The 17,476-nt window shown below is 45.4% G+C and overlaps 1 protein-coding gene and 1 non-coding gene across 2 annotated transcripts in view; one reads left to right on the forward strand and one right to left on the reverse strand.

Moving 5' to 3' along the window:
- Positions 1 to 17,476, forward strand: part of LOC8039628 (retinol dehydrogenase 12) — a 32,513-nt gene that overhangs the window by 10,700 nt on the left and 4,337 nt on the right. Inside the window, exons 2-3 of the mRNA XM_042293999.1 lie at positions 5,823 to 5,915; positions 16,969 to 17,163. Of these exons, the coding sequence (XP_042149933.1) occupies positions 5,823 to 5,915; positions 16,969 to 17,163 (288 nt within the window). The remainder of the gene's footprint in view (positions 1 to 5,822; positions 5,916 to 16,968; positions 17,164 to 17,476) is intronic.
- Positions 11,016 to 11,087, reverse strand: Trnap-agg. The gene has a single exon. It is a non-coding gene; the product is annotated as a tRNA-Pro (tRNA).

Genomic DNA, 17,476 nt, shown 5'->3' on the forward strand with positions numbered 1-17,476 from the left:
GGGATGTACGTGGATGAAGCAAAGAACGATGGGTAGGCCGAGAGTTCTCTTTACGTGATTACGCAGGTTTTTCGGAACAACGGTGGCCGACAGAAGGAAAGAGGTGTGTGTGTGTGGGGGGGGGGGGGGGGGGGGGTGCGAGAAAGACTTTTGCCGTAGTTGGCATGTATGTGTGAGGAACGACTGGGCTTTGGCTGCGGGACCTTCTGGGTTGGATCCCCATTCCCTTCCCGTTTCAATCTGGTTGAGTTTCGTACCGGCTCCCGTTCGCGTAATAACTACTGCGTAATGCACGTTAAAAAAAAAAAAAATTAGCGGCTGCGCTTTGGCTAAATTTTTCTACTACAGTTTAGGATCAGGTCTCCCTTAGGGGCGTCCTAGCGTCAAGGCTGTAAAAAACATACAAGCGACACAATTTTGGGGAGAGGAAGAGCAGTACCACTGTTGTAGAACGGTTTTGCATTCGTCCATCAAACTTTCTTGCCGGGAAGGAGCACTAACACCTACTTCTGTCAAACTGTTTGTGCTGTGGCCCTGAGCTGGATGTTTCAACGTGCTAAGCGGCACAGCGCGGACCGTTTCTGCCTATGCCGCTGGTACAAGGCCGTCTATTTCACTCTTAAGGGGTGTCCAAACAGGACACTACAAAACGCACGACTCCGACAAATCGTGACAATTGAAGCGGACGCTCCTATAGAAGCGTCCGCTTTAATTTTCACGAATGGTCGGAGTCGTGCGTTTTGTAGCGTCCTGTTTGGACACCGCTTTAGGCAGGGTCTTCTCGTAGGGAGCCGCGTTGTTTACTCTACCGCGCATCCAGAGCTTTCGAATGGCATCGCGTTTGCCCACTGCGCGAAAGAGGCTCCTCGGTTCAGGAGTCCGACTTGCGTGCGGTGTCGTCCAAATGAGCGAGATGCCCACAGCTTATTAGGTTAAGGCTTTTTTCTCTGTGATTTGTTCCTGGCCGTTCTTATCGGCAAATGTGACTATTTTAGTGGATATAAAACGATAATCAGTTGTTTGAGACTCGCCACACGCTGCGTTTCTGAAGCTGTCGGTGACGACAGTGAAGATCGAAGTGTATACGATCAGAAATATATTTATAAGTGGCTATTATAGACAGGACGAGAAGCGAGGTGAGCGGAAGTGAGGTGCGGAAGGCTCCCCCCATGGCAACTTGTACCTACAACCTTTGTTGGGCTAACGCCACCTTCTGTTGCGTTAAATGTTTTTATAAATCCAGCTCAGTTCTTGCCGGTGGGGCTCCAGAGTGCACGTCATGTGCACACGTTAACCTCAACACGAAAGCCATAAGTTGTTTTTGTTATTCCTAATATTAGTTTTTTTTTTTTTTTTTTTGTGTTCTTTTGAAAAGGTTAGTCTCCGTACTGGATGGGCTCAATTTCTCAGCGGGAACAGCAGACGCGCTTTCGAGGCTCAATAAGGTTACGCTGTCTAAATCTCCATACAAAAAAAAAAAAGAAAAGAAAATTAAAATGATTTTTTGGGTGCTTTTGGGCAGTCTCCCCGGTTATTCTAGTCGAAGTGAGAGCGCGTCATACAAAATCAGTTTCATCTTTGTTTATAGTCACTGACGAAGTGAGAACGGCAGGGAGGAGGTTCAGTTGTCCTTTCATCTACCTTCGCTTTGACCACGCTTCGGCGCCATGTGCACCTCGAGTGCATGCGCCCATCAAAAGCACAGCGGAAGGCATGAAGTGCGTGCTGGAGGCTGTGCCTTCGAGAGACACGCCCTGCAGTTCTCATTTCCTCCTTGAATACAGCACGGATTTATATAATGTCACTAGCCAACTCATGTCGGATTTTCCCCAGCTGTGCTCGGGTGGTGCGAGAGAGGTGCTAATCCCTAGTGTCCATAGAACGTGCTAAAGTCCCTCGATATGTTTCCGTTTGTCTTGCAAATAGCGTCAAATGCGCGAGCTCACGTGGCCCGTGTCTCGAGCGGCCCTTGGAAGCAAATGGTGGCGCAGCACTGAGATGAGCGGCGGCCTTGGAAGCGAATGACGGCGGAACACCCGCTCGTGGCTCGAGTCTCGCGCGTTTTCACAACAATGGTTGGCGGTACTTGTAAAAGACGGCTTTATCAAGGGGCTTTAGAACGTGCTTGTAAGTGGTGCCACCTTTTAGGACCTGGAGTCGCAAACATGCCAGCTGCTCTAACCGTACAAAATAAATTTGTTCAGCGCGTGAGTTTCATGAAAAACAAACGAACGAGTTCGTTACGCCCGGAGGACCCAACAACCAACGTCGCTGGACGCCATATTTGAGGGCGCTGTTTAGACCGCATGCTCGGAACGAGCTCATATTAATTGGTTGCTAACACAGGCAATCTTGATGGTGTCAAATGCACGTTGCAAAAGATCTGTGGAAGCTGAACCTCAGCATGCACTCAGCATTCGCGCACACAGCCATGGCCACCAATGCCTATAGACGTTTTTTGTTTTTGTTTTCCTTTCGTTCTTAGTTACGTGGTTTCCGTATCTTGGATGCGGGACGAAAAGAAACATTTCAACCTAGAGTTTGCGAGAAAGTATAGCTGAGGGCAAAACAAGAATGTGTGACGATCACGTATTTTTCGTGAACACATTCGAGCAGCGGTGAGATAGAAACGACATTTTAACGGATACCACAAGGGACGACATTCAAGATGGCTGCGCCCTTGTGGAAAAGGTGCATAGGAAGCGTACGGCACCTACAGGGGGCGCGACGCTCCGCCACGGAAGTGCCGCCAACGGCCGCTGTCACAGCCAGTCAGCTTGCTGGTTAGCTAGACAGCTACACTAGCTACACGCCGACTGCTTTGTGCATGTGCGATTCTGTGTGCGATATGGTAACAGGTACGCTGAGACGAGCCGGTTTTCGGCGTCTGATCAGCGAGGGATTTTTCAGAGAAGAAAACGAAGAAAGCGGGGAGAAGCTAGGGAGAAGTAGGCACGTTTTCGACTTCTCGAAGGAGAGCCGGAGAGCTTGGGCTCCCAGTCCACTGTCTTTAAAGGGGTATTCACACGAGGGAGAAATCCCGGGGATTTCTCCCCGGCACGCGTATCCTACGATGAAAACGTCAGGCTTTGCGATGTGCAAAAGCCTCGCGTTTTCATCTCGTGATGCGCGCGTGCCGGGGAGAAATCCCCGGGATTTCTCCCTCGTGTGAATACCCCTTAAAGGACGGCGTTTGCACCAGGAAAACGTGAATTTGGAGGTGCACGCCGTTACAGTTATGTTTTGTAATTTTTTTTTTCTAATGCAACACTGCCTTTTCGTTAACGTGGTAGCGTTATCTTCATCTACCTGACGAGCTAGTGCGTATCCCTTGCGCTGAACTGGGCCCTTCCAGAGCGAGCGCTCGTTCGAAAACGGGCCTCAAAGTTTCGACATCGTGCCTGTGGCATTCGCTGCAATCTCCTGACGATGATGCAAGTACGCGAGCTGCTTGTGTTTGATCCCAGATCGGCTGCACGAACACTCGTGCATAGTGGCCGCGGTCATAGCCTCCTCCATACTTCCAAAGCTGGGCAGTTCGACGGCGGAGCCATAGAGTGCCCGGTCGCAGATTCGGAGCGCGGGGATCTGGTAGCACAAAGCATGCAAGAGGCATTTCTTGGGGAATCTGGACGTTAGCGCACAGCTTTTGCACCGGCGAGGACCCAAAACACACTTGTTCGCTCGTGAGAAGTGTGTTTCGGAGTCTCGCCGCAGCGGGGTGCCAGTCACATGGCTTTCCTCTCATCCGTTGTCTGCCGCTCCACCTTTTCCATTTCGGCGGGCGCTTTTCGTGGCGACCTGCCGGGCTTTCTGAGTATAGAGAGTATTCACTGGACGCCATATTTTTGGGTGATGTCAGAGCGCATGCTCAGAACGAGCTCACATCAATAGGCTGCTAAGACCGGCACTCTTGAAGGTGCGGAATGCACGTTGCAAAAGAACTGTGGAAGCTGGCCATCAGCACGGGCTCGGCATTCGCGCACACAGCTATGGCCGCCAGTGAATACTCCCTATTGGCGACGTGAGCGATCGAAAGCGTCGCTGTGGTCGGAACACCGCGATTGGCCGAATGCTGACTATGACGTCAGCAAAGGATGTCTCATCGACGGAAATAAGAGGAATGTCAGAACTTCAATTTTGACGGTGTTGGCAGTGTTCTTTGAGAGCGCTTTGATTTCAGGCTTCCACGATGCCCATTACAAACACCATCGAACTTGTTGAGCACAAGGTAATGACGTCACGAAAGGTAACCAAATGAGGGCGCCACCGAATCATCTCGCCGCTAATAGACGTGGCTTTGCCTCGATCGACATGATAATTTTTGCGCGCGCTCACGAGCGCAGCTCCTTGCTCAATGACGCCCCTCGAATGCACGAATTCTCGCGCAACACAACCAACTGCCAAACCATGAGCAGGCGATTCCAGGGGTGCTATGTTGCGCTTTTTGGACTCCCAGGAGACTAGGAAGAGGGAAGTGACGTCAACGACACAGCAAACGCAGATTGGGTGTTGATTTCGTTTTCTTCTGTCAACATCCAATCTTCGTTTGCTGTGTCGTTGACGTCACTTCCTTCTCCCTAGTCTCCTGGGAGTCCAAAAAGCGCGACATAGCACCCCCAAACCTCGGTGCGGTACATCTTTACTGACCTACATCGAAAGAAGGCAAGAAATTATTTCTAAAAGGAACCCTCATGGGATCCGACCCGCACGCTAAAGCAATCTTCTCCGCATGTAGGCATTGCCGGTGTCGCAGTTTGTCGCTATCTAAATTTAGTCTTATCCCGCTGCTGGGGTGGCTCACAAAGTTTTCGGAAAGCCTGCTGAGGCATAACCGTTCATAGCGGGACTTTTTTTCCTCACATACCGCTAACCGGTTTGCGGTAGGGTGGTGAAAAAATGGTCGGCACATATGACAGAGATGAGGGCGGGGTCCGTCGCGGGTCTACCGCGAACAAAGTGTGCACTGCAAACTCTGAACCATAGCGTGGGCTTCCATTCAGTTCCGTCGTCAATGAAGAAAAGGAAAAGTCCGGCACATTACACTCACGCCCCACGCACGGGCATACAAGCACCAAACATGCCAGCGAGCACCTATTCACAAGACGGAAGCAACAAATCTAACACTCAGGCTGGTCTTAGAGGCACGGCAGTGCCAAGAAACGAACAACCTTCGTTAGCTAACAACGCAACACTTTTTGTTCGGCGTTTTTGACATCTCGGCGCTTTGATGGCTTGTATAGCTACGGACCGACGACGCCTGCCTAGTACCGTCGAATAATTCATCTAAGTGCGGCACCCCGACGCCACCGTCTTGTCGCATGTTTCCTATAAAGTGAGGTGTTTCTCACTTCGGTGTAAGCGTGAGCTCAGTGACCTATGCTGGGACTTGAGTGAATAAACAAATAAACTCAGCAGAAATTGTGTGCGTTTGTGTGTGTGTGGGGGGGGGGGGTAGGGGGATTGTGTGGATATTAAGACAGCGTGTAGTTAGTCAGCCATTTCAAAGTTGCGACGAGTCACTCGGTGTAGACGAGAAATTTAGCCAGTGCAGAAATTGTGTGGTATAATCCGGGCATTGATTGTTGGCTGCTCTGCAGATCTTCCGCTTAAAATCATCTTACGGTCTTCGGCCTTAATGACTTAAGTACTCGTCATAAAAAAAAACAACAACAACAAAAACAAACAAAGATATGTTTAGGTAGTCTGCGCGCTGAATCAGTCCGGGGTACCAAGCGAAAAATACGGCTGATGTATGTTTGTTCAGTACCTCTGCAGTCGCACACTTTGAATTGTTGGTAAATATACATATATTTTTCCAGGTTCAAGCGAAGTTCAACTCACTGAGGACGGTTTCGACGTGGGCTTCCAGTCCAACTTTTTGGGACATTTCTTGCTAACGATGCTTCTCATCGGTAAGTGCTGTAGCAGATGCTACCCGACACCATCGACATCGAAAGATTCATATATATATATATGTATATATCAGTGTGTCGAACCGAAAAAAATACGGGTTCGGTTACGGGTCAGGTTCAGATAAATTAATTTTGTTCCGGTTCAGTTCCGGTTCGATTAATTCGATCCGCGAACCGGTTCGCGAACCGGTTCGGAAATTATAAATGACAAATTGCAACATCCAAATAAATTACAAATAAAACATGTGAAATCAGCACATACGAAACGGGATACATCGTAGTGTAAGGCTCAGGGATTTCTACCAGGAAAGGTTTCTTTATGTGCACTCAAAGGTTACCTCACCGACGTTTACGCATTCGGACTTCATCTAATTGGGTGTGACGCAGTAGCTGTAAAATCCGCGACCTCCTTACAAACCCACTTACAAGTAGAACTCGCTAACTATCCCGCCACCTCGGCGTGTAAGCAATGGAAGGAACAGTGGGGAGAAAATACAGCTTTATTTATTTGAACTAGCCTTCGGTAACTCAAATTAGACCCTTAAAGAAGTTTTCATTAAACAAGATACGGAATATGAAAAACACTTCACCGAACGCAATGCCAGAAGGACGTAATAGGATAAATAATAAAATAGAAGAGTTCGCTGTCTCACAAATATGTTAGCTTCTAAGTGCCTATACGAAACCGGATGCATTATTATCAAACTCCACAGCTTTTCCTTTTCTCATTGCGATGGAAGCAAGCTTCAAGAACTCGCGCGTTCTAGAAACGTGATTGTAGGAAAATGAAATCCCGTGACGCGATTTTTTTTTTTTTTTTTGCACAGCCTTCCAATTTTTTTTTCCGTGCAAGCCGCGACCAGCGCAATACTGGTTCCTATGTCAAGATTCATGGATGCAGCGTTTGTCAAGATTCATGGATGCAGCGTTTATATTCCTAAGACTGAGTGGAGAAGAAAAATATCTAAGCAAGGTGTGTGTCAGTTGACGGCACTTAAAAAACAAATGGCATTGATAGCACATTCATTGTCAACAGCGCGTGGCCGAACCATTTTGACATGAGCCGGTAACTGTTATTTTTTTTCCGGTTCAGTTCCGGTTCGGGTTCATCGCGATAACAATATAACGGTTCGGGTTCGGGTTCAGTTCCGGAAAAAAATACCGGTTCGGTTCCGGTTTTCGGTTCGGTTCGGTTCCGGTTCGACACCCTGATATATATATATATATATATATATATATATATATATATATATATATATATATATATATAGTTAGGCTATGCCTTGCTTTAATATTGGGCGGTTACACGAAACGCTATCCGTTCTGGTAAGCCACGTTCCGCTATGTTGATGAACACAGTCGCCACTGGTTTGCACTCTGGCCCTTAGTTATAGGCGTTGTTTTTAATGATATTAATAGGTTTATTAACCATACAAGTATGGTGGGACCTGAGCAAAAAAAGCTGTACAAGCCGCTTGACTGGTCCTCAGCCCCCCACAGGTACACATCATTGGCGAAATCATACACAATAATTTATATAATACAAAGTAATTAATAAAAACAAACAAAATAAAACAAAGGAAAATAATAATCAACTAGCACATGAAGAGCAGCAACAATTGTTTAATGTGAGAGCAAAATAGTCATTAAGCGCACATATGTAGCAAGATTCTATATCAGAATGGGTGGTTGATGTCGGTTATACGGTTCAGCACGTCGAATGGCTCCATAGACGACAAGTCTAATATGTGTGCAATTGGAGACGTATTTGGGCCGCACAAACTCAAACGTACCCCTAGCTTTTTTTAATTTTCGGAGGCACCCCGGCGGCGTCGACTGCGGCTCTTTTGGCCGACGACCGGTAAACCTCTTGATTGCCGGATCGACTTAAGTCCGAATACAAACCGGTACGTGCACAAACCAAATACCAGACTATGCTCCTTTGTTCGGCCAACTACCCCAGAAATCGCAACCAATAACGACGCAAAAAAAAAAAGAAAAGTTAACTGATATATTTTTTTGTGTGCCTAGAACGACGCAGGGAGAACGTGCATCAACATGGCATATGGCGAGATTTCGTGACGGAAGTACGTCACGTGAAACCGCCCTTTTATACTCGGCGACAACTTTTCTTGGCAATGCAGTGGAAGGTACGTCCCGCGTCCCCTCTCCCATTTTGAGTGTACGCAGGCTCTCCTCCTCCCCCATTTCCGGGGAGAGGAGGAGAGCCTGCGTACACTCAAAATGGGAGAGGGGACGCGGACCTGTACCTTCCACTGCATTGCCAAGAAAAGTTGTCGCCGAGTATAGTCAGAGTGAAGCCGACACCACGAGTCAATGGGGAGTCAAAATGCGAAACGTCACAGCGCGTGTCGCTCAATTGGCTGTGCACGTGCTATCACAGGCTGAATTACACAAGTACAGAGACTGCGCTGTGAGTCTGTATATGTCCTCTAGCTGTTGTGGGTGCTCTGATTGAAAGTGAAACGAGGTACAATAGTTCGATACAATCTGCCTGATGTATGCGCTTGCGCCATTAGACAAGTGGCAGTTTTAGTGACATTGATTGCGTGCAATATGAGTCAGTCATTGTAACCCCTTCCCAGGTTAATTCAACACGGGCAGCTACATTGTTAGTATCAACATGCTATGGCTATTAGTCTGCATTAAATTTTGATGCATCATTTAAACGTTTTAGTAAGTGTTTATGCGAAAATATACTGTGATGGGTTGAAGCACTTAATTCAGGTTCGGTACCATTCAACATTTTCCGCGCTTTTGAAAAAAAAAAAAAGATATGAGCAACGGTTCGTCAAATAAATAACAAACGTCTGCTCACGTTAACAGGGAGGTTGACGAACGTTGGTCTATAGTTCTAGCGTGTAGCGAACAGTTTGTGCAGAAGCAGTGACTGTGAACTCCTTTCATTAGCAAAATAGAAAGTGTAAATTATGTTGGTTTTTTTTCCAAATTTTTGGGTGTCAATGCCTCCTAATTGCTGCAAGACAATGTCGGGACAAACGCTTTTCAATATTTAAAACGTAAAAAGTGAATATAGACGAGTATCTGTATCTGCAATTTAATGGATTAAGAGAGATCGGTTTCTATGACATCGACACACCCTTACCGTTCATTCACACTTGTAGCGGATCCGCGTTCGCAAAGCGGTTGCGAACGCGGTTGCATAAAGATCCAGTGCAATTGCACGCGCACTCGATGACATCAAGTGCGCGTGCAATTGTACTGTATCTTTATACAACCGCGTTCGCAACCGCTTTGCGAACGCGGATCCGCTTCCAGTGTGAATGAGCGGTTACTCTGGACAACTCTGGGGCAATGTATCTTTCGTACTTCGCGGTGATGCGGGCTTGAGTGATGCATTGCACCGGACTGACTAATGCCGGATACAAAATGTGCACACCATTCCACACAGAAGGTGGTGACACACCTTCTGTGTGTCACCACCTTAACAAAGCATCTGTTTGAAGGCAACATTTAGATAGTCACTGATTTGCAACACTGGTAACAATAAGAAGTAAACCATGTTGAATATACCTGAGACTGCGGTAGAAAGGAACATAAAAGTCGAAGAAACAGAAAGGGACAGGACGACGTCTCAAACTCAGATACCAGGTTTATTTAGTCCTCCTCCTTATATAGCCCACAAACAGCCCACCACCAACACAAAGGGGCAACTCTAACCAGTTCAAACGCCAAACCCTCCAGCCAGTCACTGCCAACACAAAGGGACAACCTCTAAACAGTCCAAACGCCAAACCCTCTAATTCCCAAAGTAGCGCTATGGACGGCCTTCATGTCGAATCACAAAGATAACTCAGCAATCTCCCCCAAAATATAACGAAAGGACCAGTACCTATTCCAAACTAACAAAGATGCACACAAAAAAAAAAAAAAAAAAATCTTTTTCTACTTAAAGTGTTTCCCTTTGCTCCTCGACGAAAGGACGACACGCACTGAACCTAAGACGGTGCAAAGATGAACAGCACAGCATCTCCCCGCTTTACCCCCCCCCCCCCCCCAAAAAAAAAAAAAAAGAACAACAACAAAAAAACATGGGTATTATCTACCAGCTCGCCTGCACCCTTATTATTTTATCTCAAATAAGAAGTAACTTTTTTTTTTTTAATTTATCAAAGTTTATATTTTGTATTCACCGTTTTTTTTTTTTTTGTTTTTGTTTTTTAACCGAGAGGTGCTTCTGGAACCACTGAAAATGTCACGGCGGATGTAATTTTGGGGCAGTACAACTTATTCGCGAGAGAGTCCGAAAAGATTAATGGTGTCAAATGAATGCTAAAAAAACTCACGGCAGCAAAAAAAAAAAAAAAAAAAAAAAAGGAAGTGCACGCCACATTTTGTGCTTTTTAAATTGCCGTCTTGACTTGCAAATTATGCAACACCTGACGTTACGCCATTGAAAAGCGCGAGAAAATTTGGATATTGGCGTTGGCATTAGCTTCATTTGATATTTTGTCATAGCTATTTTAATATTGCAATAATATGTAGTTTGCTCACTGGAAATAATAAAATTTCAGTATTCCGAAAGATTGTTCAGTTTGGTGTTTAGTGTGCTCAGCTTAAAAATCCTCCAGATACCAAAGGAAAGTGACAGAACGCTTAAAAAAACCCTCCACAAAATGTTAACACGGATTTTAGGGAGAACCAAAGAACGCATTATTGAGATAGAATAGTGATAAACCGAGAAAAATGAAAATTTCCGATATTCTTAAAAGGAATCGAACAGAGGACCCCGAGGTTCCAAGCTGGATTCTATACCCCTGGAAGTCTCCCCCATGGCAACGTTCAAGAGGGAGACTTGAAAGAAAGGTGGTTACTTTGCTCTGCCAGAAACGGGAAGCCGGTCGGTAACTGCCTGAAAACTTTGATATTATACCAATATCACTGGTCGTTTGGCGACGCACAGAGGACTCGAATGAGCCAGCGAGGGAGTAGAGAAACGAGCGAAACGAACACGTATCCTATGAACATTGTGTTATTTGTAGGTTCATTATGAGGCAAGCATGTCTCCCACTGATTAGTTGTCGTTCAATTAGCGTAAGAAATTTTTAAAATAAAATTGGGCTTGTCCGGGATTTGAACCCGGGACCTCTCGCACCCTAAGCGAGAATCATACCCCTAGACCAACAAGCCACGACGTCTTTCAATGAAACAGGAACATCTATTTTACTTCAGGCAAAAAATGAAATTTATCCCACCGCCGTTTAGTCAGGACCAGACTTGTACACATTACTAAAAATAGTAAGGAATTACATTTACAATTACTCAAGGCTGAATTGTAATTAATTACAATTACCTTCCTTTAAAAGTCAATGACTCTTTCCAAAAAACGTAATCCATTACTTTCGTGGCGTTACTTCCAACATTATAGTCCTCAAGTAACAAACAAAAGGAAGAGGGTTACTCAAGTTCCATTTTGTTGCCACCTGTTCCATTTACTGATTTTGAGGATTTTGAGCAACACCTGACTTTCGAAAGTCTCGTCAGACATTTTTCGTCATTTCTTATTGAAGATGTCGACTGCTATGCCGAGCACCCTTTGAACTAAGGCACTGGATAGGAGTGTCATATTGTGCCTCAATAAAGCTTGATACTCTGCATTGAGCTTCTGCAGCGAAGGAATAGATGTACTACTTACCACGAAGATAGCGCAAAGCTTCTTTGTTGCAGCCATTGCCTGATATTCGAGAGTTTTAGTACATTGTTCCGATTTCCCCAATTCCCCCGATAACCATACCCGATATCGATACGATGCATGCGCAAAGGCGGCGGCGAAGTATCGGGTATCGTTATCGGAATCAGCGGAACGATCAACTAAATAAAACTCTCCGTTGTCGAAATCGCGAAGCTGCAGAAGTCGTCATACAACTAGTCAAAACTGAAATAGGAGTTGATTTGATGATAATCTAATTATCCGCGTTCCGCCACTGTTAGCTTTGCGCCTGCTGCAGGAGTGGTAACTCTGTTGCACCCCCGAGTTTCCCACGAGCTTCAGGTCGCTCTAAACAGATTCGATTTAGTGGTTTTCGATGTCGCTCAGTAAATTCCTAATTGTAAGCATATGTGTATTTTCACTAATGAAAAATGTAATTTAACAAATTTTAATTAAATAGCCTACAGATTAGCCACACACATAATGTCCCCCTAGCCGTATAACCCACTCGGGAAACTTGCAGAAGTGTAGCTTCCATGGCTTAAAAAAATCTCTATATAATAAAAAAAAAAAAAATATATATATATATATATATATATATCTTGCTTAAGCCGGGGTCACACTGATTATATATCATGCAAAATATTAGCGGCGAGATGTTTCGGTGGCGCCCTCCTATGGTTCCCCCTTGTGACGTCATTAGCTTGCGAACAACAAGGTCGATGGTGTTTGTAAATAGCATGATGGAAGCCTGAAATCATTGCACTCTCAAAGCAACACTGCCAACACCGTCGAAATTAAAGTTCTTTCATTCCTCTTATTTCCGTCGATGGTATACCCTTTCCGACGTCATAGTCAGCTTTTGGGCCAATCGTGGAAGGCCGACCACAGCGACGCTTTCGGTCGCGCACGTCGCCATATTTAGCACTTGGGTTACCACGAAATCCGCGCTTCGAATGCCGCATGGCAATGAGTTCAAGCAGCAAACTTGGTAATGTGGCATTCGAACCACTGATATTGCGGTGACTCGTGCTTTTACACTATCTTTTCCACGACGTATGAGGAGTGTGACCTCGGCTTTACACAGGAGGAGGGAGGCATTTGGTGTGAAGTAGAAATAGTTTTCGGAAACTTACGAATATAACAATCACAATGATATACAAAATTTTGAAATACTCAATACCTACCATAACGTTTGACAGGCTGTTGTTCTAACAGAAAGCGTTTGAAATAAACTACAAGGTTAATGCTAAACAAAACAGAGCTTCAGGCACAATGGTAAGTTTGCCCGAATCCTGTATTCTTTTAGAAAACAAATGTAGTTCTGAAATACACTTTTTCGGCAACGGTATTTCTTTGCCTTATAAATCTGATCCCTTCGTTGCGATATCTAATGCAGTGAGGTAAGGTAGATTTCTTGATGAAAGGAATCTTGAAAGAAATATTCGTATGATTGTTTAATTTTAGACTGGAATCTTGCTATAGTTCGTCTCATCCTACGATGGACTAAAGGCCAAAGCCACGGGCCGCCAGGTCCAATCACGTTCCACGCTAAACTATGACACGCTTTGCATATTGGTTAGGTTTGGACGAATAATGCTCCCAATCCAAGAACGCTGCGTCATTTTTATAGCTTCGACGCTGCAAGGAGCCAGTACGTCGTTGCTTTCTTTGCAATGTAAAAATGTTGAGTCACTCATGGCTCGATCTGAACCACTGTCCGCCCATTCCCATCAGTGATCCGAGGCGCGAACACCGATACGTTCATCGAAGCGAAATACCACGCAATGTCTAAGCGGCTCGTGGTCGGATCCGGCGGTTAGTAGCTTCTGCCTTTAGTCCATAGTAGGGTGAGACGAAGTATAATCGCATATCGTATAGTGGGCCAAAAGAAAGAGGGTAGAAAGTCAAAAGCCTGCTTTTCGATACAAAAGATCGAAAATATAGCGGACTATTCCGTACCCTTTTTCCTTTGAAATATTTCCGCCTTTTCACTGTAGTACATCTGTGGTACACAAAGTACGTTAGCCTAACCCAGCTGGCGCATTAGACTCGAGCACTGCGTCACTGGGACGTTTGCGCTCGTCAACAATCATTCCATCAACAGATATTTGAACTGGCGATCGTGGTCAATGAGTACCGTGACGGCACTTATCATCGCTTGCGAATGACAAGTTCCATGGTGTGCTTAAGAACGAAGGCGAAACGTGGAGTCATCGTGCCGGTGCGCAAACACGTCAGGACCGCGTGATTTCTCATTTCGCTTTTGCGTTGAGGAGCCAAGCTAAGAGAAAAGAAGTTGCAAAATCATTTCATGGCACCTTTAAGAACCGTTTTCCAGTGAAGCACGTTATTAGACAATTTCAGTCGCAGCAGCTTCTTTAAAAAGCCTCCCTCCACACTATACTTCTTTCCAGCTAAAGTGTGGACGTAGCCGATGCTACAAACGCGAGCATGTGGGCCCGAACAGTGCTCGCACTCCCAAGCGCGCGTGCTTGGCAGGGATGTTGAAAGCCCAGAGCTCGCGCTTGTGTCTGCTCTCTTTAGTAGCCAGTCAATATTGTATACTTTAAAGGGGCTGTGCAACGACATTGCGTATGAATATTTCTTACTTTACACCAGCTTTCTGGCACTAGTGGGACTCAAGAATACTCGAACGCAACACCACTGACCAAGAAGCACTGCGTCATCGAGCTTTGCGATCCCAGCTGTGACGATATTCGAATGCTGCTCATACAGTGGAGGCGAAGACTGCGTACACATTCGATCTTGGCTCGTGACAATCGATTCCTCGACATACATTCGGGTAGTGGCCCGTGCCCAATCGCTGCAACGACGACAATAGCCCAGCCATAACAATGTCTAGAACTCAGCGCGTATCCTGTGCTTTGCCAACCCCAGCGCGTAGCTATAATCAACGTTAGCGGCATGTAATCGACTCCAGACCACGTGGCCGCTTGTTCTGGCTGCGAGTTGAGGGAGTGAATGGTGCTCGTTTTTCTTTAATTTTTTTTTCTGGAACTTCTATTGCGTCGGGTGAAAAACGAACGCGTGTTTCATAGGTCATTAACGTCAGGGATCCGTTTTAAGCAGTATTTTCGCAAAGTTCGAAAATTGTTGCATCGCCCCTTTAAACCGGAAAGCCCGGTTTTGTGCCTTTTTAGAGTTGGCTGTCTGAACAGCAGTATCGGGGTCCCGTACAGTGTCGGCGTATTCCAAAACTAGGAAAATTAGAAAAATATGCATCTCTTCCTTCAGAGAAGTTTTGAGAAACTATGGTCACGTCCGGACATTAGAAGGTAGGGGAGATAACCCCATTGACATTTTATGTTTGAGGAAGTCGACGGCTCTATCCTGCATTGAAGCCCATGACCACCCTTTCGCACGCCTGCGACGAGGACGACGTAAGAAAGGAGTTCTTTGGTAACTTGCAAAGGAAAGAAGAAAACGTTTTTCTGTTGTTCATTCTTAGAATAACGTGGAAAACAATGGGGTCTGTCCTTGGAGAGCCCGAAATCGTAAAGTGGTGGAAATGGCCAAAGCGGAGGTTACGCGGAAGGAAAGAAATACCTGTCAACTATAATTTGTATTCTTTCCTCTCCCTCTCTCCTGCCTCCAGGAAAAGAGTCGATAAAGTTTACGCTTGGGTTGTAAAGTGTCGCGTGGAACCTGTCGTAAAGTGTGAGGCCTATACATGGCTGGGCTTCTGGGCTGACGGCAGAAGTTGTCCATCACACCATGCTGGGGCTTTTTATCTGAAAACTAAAGTGATGGTCAGGAAAAAATAAGCTATTGTCTCAGTCATTGTGACTAAATGAAAACAATAAAGCAGTTACATATAAGTGGTTTTTTGGCGAGTTAGGCTAGTGTCAGACTGTAGTTTTTGACAATATTTGGAAATGTATACCAATAGTAAAAGCAGCCCCTACCCCTCCCCCCCCCCAAAAAAAAAAAAAAATTAGTCTCTTTTTTTTTACCGCATAAATAAACTACGCACCACAGAAGGCTCTTTCTTCGCCTAAAGGTAGTCCTAAAGGTCTAAAACAGATGCGAAGTTTCAACAGTAACCGTTATCTTGTTCAAAATTTATAAGTGATTGTCTCAAATTTTTAATTCGAAAATAGAATCCATCTTTGCCCGTTTTCGGTAACCAGCGCCATAGAGCTCAGTGTATTTTGAAAAGGTCCATCAGCCGCCATTTTCTCATTAAAAACTTTATAAAATCCATTATAACTTGACTGATATAACGGCTAGTTCTGAAATTTTGGCATCTGGCTTGGAGCTCCAGCGCTACAAGTTTATTTTTGCAGGAAAAAAAAAAACCTGAAGTTTTCTTTTTTTTTTTTTTGGAGCCTGTATTATATCCGATAAAAATTGATGTGTCTTTAAAGTTTTTGAGTTTTTATATTGAAGTTTTCGAAACATAAACAGCGTTAAAATGTCCCTCTAAGTTTAGATGCGAATTTAATTTTTTCTCCCTTTTATGAAGATTCACGATTTAAATAAAATGAACTGTTTATGTCATTGAAAATTCAAGCAGGTCTTGAACATATTTGATAAACTCGCGGAGGCACAACTTGCGAATGAGCTGGCTCATGCTGTGTGTGTGTGGAGTCACGTGAGATCGTGACACCAGGTGACACCTGAACTTGACGTCAAGTCACGTCACGCCACGTTGTCACCTGACCCATGTGTCGGTGAAGCGTAACCTGTCGCTTTTCTCCCATAACCCAGCCCTATGATTTCCGGTAAATACTGATAAACCGTAAAAAATGACCCCCGAGACGACTTCTGTCACAATCGAGGAAAACCTAAAAGACCAGAAATTAAATTGTACTTCGATAAATAAACGAAAAAAAAGAAGCTTTGGCAGGAAAGAATCTCAAACTACAATTTTATTTGATTTCTTATTTTCCTCGCACACGGACGCACTAAACTGACCGCAAGGTTGCCAGTTTGTTTGAAGACCAAAACCCTTTTTTCTTTCTTTATATTTGTTCGTGGAAGTCTTCCAAGTATTCAGGTCAAGCGAGTGCTCTCGAAGTTGTGAAATCCTACGACAATATCGTCTTTTTCTTTTTTTAACGGCCGATAAACATCGATTTTTTGTCCGACGTCAAAGTTTGATATCGCAAAACACCGAATCTTTGGTGAAAAAAAACAAACTACAACTGAGAAAACACGCTTCAATTTAAAGACCCCGTAAACAAGGAATGCTATATACTTATAACACACTGTGTGTTAAAATGCAAGGCCTTTTGAGGAACCTTGCTCCAGTGGGAGTGGCGATATCAGTCATCTTGCTTGTGTCTTCTGGAAGCCTGGAGCTAGCTCCAGGAGAGTATTTCGCCAATTTCGCAGATCTGCTCAAGAGGAGCTCTCCGAGCAGGGTGATCAACGTGTCGTCTATCCTGCACCACGTGGGTAGCGTGGATGACCTGGAAGACAAGGCCCGGGGCGTGCATCCGGTCCGCACCCCCGTACTCGTCTATAGCAACACCAAGCTCGCCCAGGTGCTCTTCACCAAGGCCCTCGCCGAAAGGCTCAAGGGCACGGGTGCGAACCTTTACTCGCGATGTATCCCCGCTCACCCGACACCTCCTATAGTCCCTGGCTGCGTTCACCCGAGCCTCGGACATATGGGCGCAACCGTAGCGCATTGAATCGAGATATGATGAATTTGATTGGGTAGAAGAGGAAGAAGCAGAGGGACTGGACGCGTCTGATTGGTTCTCTCTCAACTTCACGCGCTAGTTGGATCATTCAATTTACCTGCACCAGCCTGCCCCGGTGCACGATAGTGCGGCGCGGTGCAGAGAAGTGGGGGGCAATGTACATCCGCTTTTGTTAAGGTACGGTGCAGCTGTAA

This window comes from Ixodes scapularis, unplaced genomic scaffold (genome assembly GCF_016920785.2).
Source record: "Ixodes scapularis isolate PalLabHiFi unplaced genomic scaffold, ASM1692078v2 PGA_scaffold5__190_contigs__length_132052651, whole genome shotgun sequence".
Classification (NCBI taxonomy): Eukaryota; Metazoa; Arthropoda; class Arachnida; order Ixodida; family Ixodidae; genus Ixodes; species Ixodes scapularis.